The sequence below is a fragment of the Geospiza fortis genome, unplaced genomic scaffold (assembly GCF_000277835.1).
Source record: "Geospiza fortis unplaced genomic scaffold, GeoFor_1.0 scaffold1828, whole genome shotgun sequence".
NCBI lineage: Eukaryota > Metazoa > Chordata > Aves > Passeriformes > Thraupidae > Geospiza > Geospiza fortis.
In genome coordinates this window covers 72,228-77,578 of record NW_005054734.1, presented here as the reverse complement: position 1 = coordinate 77,578, position 5,351 = coordinate 72,228, and the positions used below count along the sequence as shown (strand labels likewise).

General features: G+C 57.3%; 1 protein-coding gene across 1 annotated transcript in view; it reads right to left on the bottom strand.

The window, feature by feature from the left end:
* Positions 1-534: 534 nt before the first annotated feature.
* VDR (vitamin D receptor) overlaps positions 535-5,351 on the bottom strand; it is a gene marked incomplete at its 3' end in the record, with an annotated part of 12,224 nt that continues 7,407 nt past the window's right edge. The window contains exons 4-8 of the mRNA XM_031065326.1: positions 2,278-2,462; positions 2,046-2,169; positions 1,507-1,678; positions 952-1,103; positions 535-659 (exon numbers count right to left, since the gene is read on the bottom strand). Of these exons, the coding sequence (XP_030921186.1) occupies positions 535-659; positions 952-1,103; positions 1,507-1,678; positions 2,046-2,169; positions 2,278-2,462 (758 nt within the window). The remainder of the gene's footprint in view (positions 660-951; positions 1,104-1,506; positions 1,679-2,045; positions 2,170-2,277; positions 2,463-5,351) is intronic.

Sequence of the window (5,351 nt, the reverse complement as noted above, 5' to 3'; positions counted from 1 at the left end):
GGTCAGCGCTCAGGGCAGTGCTCTGGTGGGATTCCCTGCCTTTTGGGGCTTTTTGTGGTCTGAGCTGATTCCCTTCCCTTTCACCCCTTTTTATGGTCTGGGGGGATTCCTTCCCCTTCACCCCTTTCTAGGGCTCTGGGGGGATTCCCTGCCTTTTGGGGCTTTTTAGGGTTTGGGCAGATTCCAACCCTTTTGGGGCTTTTTAGGGTTTGGGGGGATTCCCTCCCTTTCACCCCTTTTTAGGGTTTGGGATAATTCCCTTCCCTTTTGTCCCTTTTTATGGTCTAGGGGTTTTCCCTTCCTTTCATCCCTTTTTAGGGTCAGCCGTACTTATGGGTTTTTCCTCTCCCTTCTGTGGGTTTTTAGGATTTGGGGTTTTCCCCCTCCCTTCTGTGGGTTTTTAGGATTTGGGGTTTTCCCCCTCCCTTCTGTGGGTTTTTAGGATTTGGGGTTTTCCCCCTCCCTTCTGTGGGTTTTTAGGGTTTGGGGTTTTCCCCCTCCCTTCTGTGGGTTTTTAGGGTTTGGGGTTGGTCTGTCCCTACCTGGGGACAGGATGCAGATGGCCATGAGCAGCACGTGCTCCTCCTCATGCAGGTTCAGCTTCTTCAGCCCCACCTGGAACTTCACCAGTGGCTCCAGCAGGTCCATGCTGTGCCCGGCTGTGGAGAGAACAGGGCCTCAGGGGGGCTCTGGAAAAGGCTCTTCTCCTCTGGAAGGGGATTTTTCCCTTTGGACGGGGATTTTTTGAGACACATTGGGGTGGCGCTGGGGCCATTGAGGAGGTGGCACTGGAGCCACTGAGGTGCCACTGCAGACCTTGAAGCACCACTTGTCACCTCCCAAACCCCCAGAATTTGGGGCAGGAGCCACCCCCATTCTCAGGCAGGTGCAGAGAGAAGGCCCAACGGGGACAGTAGGGCATTTCAGGATTTGGGGCTGGGGCTCCCTCACCTTGCGTGACGTCGCTGACCCTGTACTTGAAGTCATTGCTGCCGCAGGTCCAGGACATGTCCTCGAGGGTGAAGGACTCGTTGGAGCGCAGCATGATCACCTCCATGGCGCTGCACTTGAGCAGCACGATCTGGTCCTCCACAGACAGATCCCTGCGGGAGGATGTGCCCTCTGGGTGGGGGTCGGGCTGCTCAGGGGACACAGGGGACACAGGACAGGGCCAGGAGGAGCTGCCACCCCCAGCCTGCTCACCAGCCCCTCAGCTGAGGCTCCCTCCCCAGGAATTCCCATTCCAGGGGTTATTTAAGGTGCGTTTTTGTCCCAAATCTTAGAATGAGCAGAGCCTGAGGCCCCTCCTGGGCCCCTCGGGTGCTGCAGGAGCTCTGGGTGGAATCTGTGTGTGTTTTCCAGGGTATTGGAAAAAGGGGAGAACCCCGGGGAGAGGGAGAGACAGAGAGCAGAGCTGGGAAGGGAACAGGGCTGAGGAATGGCTGGGAAGGGCAGCACAGGATTCCCAGGGGCAGGAAGTACCAGATCTGGGATCCGCAGCCTCACCTGAATCCCGGGATCATCTTGGCAAAGCCGATCACCTTCTGGATGCTGTAGCTGACCAGGTCAGCCAGGTGTGGGAGCATGGAGAGCTGGGAGAACTCCAGGTTGACCGAGGAGCTCTCGTCCTGCTCCTCCTGCAGCGCCAGGCTGGGGAACGGCGGCGGCTCCGCGGGGTCTGCGGGGACAGCGCTCTGAGCACCCCGGTGAGCCCCCCAGAGCCGAACAGAGGCTCCGCAACCCCAAATCTGGGTCGAGGGGCTGCATTTCTGACCCCTGGAGGGGTGGGGGCAGGGAATCTGGGGGCTTTTGAGGCCAGGTTCTCCACAGGGTGTTGGGTTGGGATCCCGGTCTGGGAATGTGGGATGAGGAGGAAGAGGAGCAGGGCAGAGCCTCGTGCCAGGGTTAATTTGGGCTCTGGCACAGCCCTTCACCTCCCCTGGGATTTGGGGAGGTTTGAGGTGTCACCTCCAGCCCAAGCCGAGTCCTGGGGTCCCTCCCTGGCTCCCAGTCCCAGTTTGGGGCCAGGAGGAGCTGGGGCACACCTGGGAATGTGCTGAAGGCCTCGGAGCTGAAGAGATCCGAGGAATCCTCCGAGGACAGGTCCTGGGTGAGCAGGGACGAGGATTTTGTGGCCCCTCTGCTGCTGGGGTGGCTCCTCACAGGGGGCTGGGGGAGAAAGCAGAGAAAAGTTCTTGAGGAACAGGGCTGGCAGAGGGGTCTGTGGATTTTGCAGGGGGAATTTGAGGGATGAAAGAGATTTTTTGGCGTCAGTACCCGGAATTTGGTGAAGTCAGCGTAGGTGGGGTCATAGGTTTTGCGATGGGCCTCGAGCAGGATGTCGATGACTTTCTGCTGCTCCTCTGAGAGTTTGGGTTTGAGGCTTTCCCTCAGGGCTTCCTCCTCCTTCCTCTTCAGGATCATCTCCCTCTTCCTCTGCACCTCCTCGTCAGTAAGGATGACTGGGAGAGGAAGAGGGGCAGAAGTAGGGATTGGAGCTGCTGGATGCCACACCCAGCCCCTGGAAAATCCCTTTGTGCCCCTACAACAGCTTGGCCCCGGTTTCCTGCCGTGCCCAGGAGGTTTTTGGTGCTTTCAGGGGAGGCTCTGGGGGCACCGAGGCCGCGCCAGCCGTGCCCGCTCTGCTCCCTCCCTGTTTGCTCAGCCCTCTCAAATCCCCAAACCCTCGGCTCCCAGCTGCCACCAGGGGTGTCCAGCGCTGCTTCAGGGCAGATTTAATCTCATTTTTAAGGTCAAGGCACTCAGGGCTGGGGATTTATGGCTTTTATTGGGGTGGCGGCGCTCAGCAGCGGCCAAAGGTTGGGCTCCACGCAAGGCTGGGCCTGTTTGTTCTGGGAAAAGGAGCAGCTGAGGGCAATTTGGGCTCAAATCTTCACTTTTTGATCAACCACTGCAAGCCCTGAGCAGCCTCAGAGGGGCTGGGAGGGACAAAGGCAGCGGGGAGCTGCAGAAATCTCTGGGGCCACAGCAGAGCCCCCTCAAAGCTCTGTTTGGAGGAGGAGGAAAGGAAAAAGGAGTTCCCTTTCCTCAGCCCTTTCTGCAGGGACACCCCAGGGGCTGTTTCTGAGTGTTCTGGCGCAGGGACCCCGTGCTGGGAGGGCCAAGGTGGAATTTGGGGCGAGAGGTCAGCGGGAGGAGCTCGAGGCAAGGAGGCCTCGGCCTCGCCGGCTCCTTTGGCCGAGGGCGATTTTCCATTCTCCATTTTCCATTCCCCAGCCTTGCACAACCTCACAGGGGCCTGGGACACCTCAGGAGGGGCTGCAAAGTTGCTCCCACCTCCACCATCGGGGAGGAAAATCAGGATTTTGCCATTTCCCCTTGCCAGTTTTTACCACAGAAAGCATCAGATCCACAGGGGCCTGCTCGGGGTCACCCACCCGGCGCTGCGCAGAGAGCAGGAGCTGCTAGAAATCCCGTTTTTAGGGATTATTAGGGAAGGATCCAAGGGAGCCCTGACATCGCTGAGGGACAGGCAGCTGGGAGAAGGCAGTGAAGGGGTAATTCCACATTTTTTGGCGTCCCAGCAGGTGGGAAAGGCCGGATTTCCCAGGCCACCCTGTGAGGAGGGGACAGGCCCTGGCTGAGAATTCCCAAATCCCAAGGCCTGGGGGGATTTTCTCTGCCCTGCTTGTCCCCAGACAGGCAGAAAACCACAAATATTTGCCCAAGCTGGGGGCTGGAAACGCCACGTGGTGACCTGGGCCTGACACAGGGCTGGGAGAGTTGGGGTCGCCAAACCCCTCAGCTGGGCAGACCCAGCTCCTCCTGCCCCAAACTGGGACAAACCCCAAATTCCAGAGGTGGAGAAGAGTCCAAATTATCCCCAGCTCAAGGGTCTGCCTTGCTCGTCTTCCTCTTCTTCCTCCCTACCCCACATTCCCAGCCCTGAATTCCAGCACCCTGTGGAAAACAAGGCCTCAAAACCTTCCTGATTCCCTTCTTCCACCTAAAAATAACCCCAACCCTTCGTCCTCCCTCATTTTTCCAGCGGCAAAGTCCATTTTTAGCTATTTTTAGCCTGTCTGGGTCAGTTTTGGTTAATGCAGGCAGGATTTGCTAACGGGGCTGTTTACACGTTAACTCCTGTGGGGAAAACGTGGAGAAAACCTGGAGAAAACCCCCTGGAACTGCTGCCCAGCAACCTGCCAGCCCTTCCTGGGTAATTAATTGGCTGCTGGTACAAATTAAAGCACTTCCCTCATTAGGGGCTCCCCACAAAACAGGGACAGCTCCCCAGAATCTGGGGACAGCCAGGGTGGGATGTGGCCTGTTCCTCCCTCATCAACCTGCCAATCCCAAAGAATAAAATCCAGGGATTCCCATCAGGATCATTGAAAATGTAAGCATTTTTTGCCTCACAAACACTCCAAATTCTGATTTTCTGGAGGCCCTGGGGTGACATCAGGCTCTGTTTGCACCCTGTTTAGCACATCAGGGAAAGGGCCCTGCTTCCATAGCCTGAATTTCCAGCTCCATGGACACCCTGGCCACAATCTCCCAGCAGAAAATGTTTGGTTGGAGCTGTCCAGGAGCACCCAGCTCCTCCCCAGCACCTCAAACACGCTTTATTTTTAAAAGCCACTTATCTCTAAATACACCCGGAGAAAACAAACATTTGGGCCACATTTGTGTGTTTGGACTGGGCTTAAAAACCGCTTTAATTCCCTCTGCTGTTGACTTAAGTCCCTGCTTTATCCCGCATGGAAAAAAGGGTCAGACAAAAAAAATCCCAGAGGGAGAAGAGGAAAACCCAACCCAGCTCCATGGGGATGGGGAAGCTCATCCACCTCTCCCCGTGGAGCCTGGAAAATGCTGGAAAAGAGAATTTTCAGAGCCATTGGGAGCCATGGAGCTGATTTTCCTCAAAAAACCCCCAGGAGAATCCATGAGAACACAACTCTGGGATGGGAAGGAATCATTAAACCAGCCCCTCTCAATCATTACCCGCTGCTTCCTCTGCCCTTTGCATCCCCGGGAGGTTCCCTGTGGCACCAGGGAGGTGGCAGAGGCACGGCCCCAGCCCCATGAGCATTCCCTGGGGCTGGACACTCACAGCCGTGCACACTCACAGCTGTGCACACTCACAGCCCTCACACACGCACACTCACAGCCGTGCACACTCACAGCCGCGCACACTCACACTCACAGCCCTCGCACACTCACAGCCCTCACACACGCACAGCCGTGCACACTCACACTCGCAGCCCTCTCACACTCACAGCCATGCACACTCACACTCACAGCCGCGCACACTCACAGCCCTCGCACACTCAGCCCTCGCACACTCACACTCGCAGCCCTCGCACACTCGCAGCCCTCGCACACTCGCA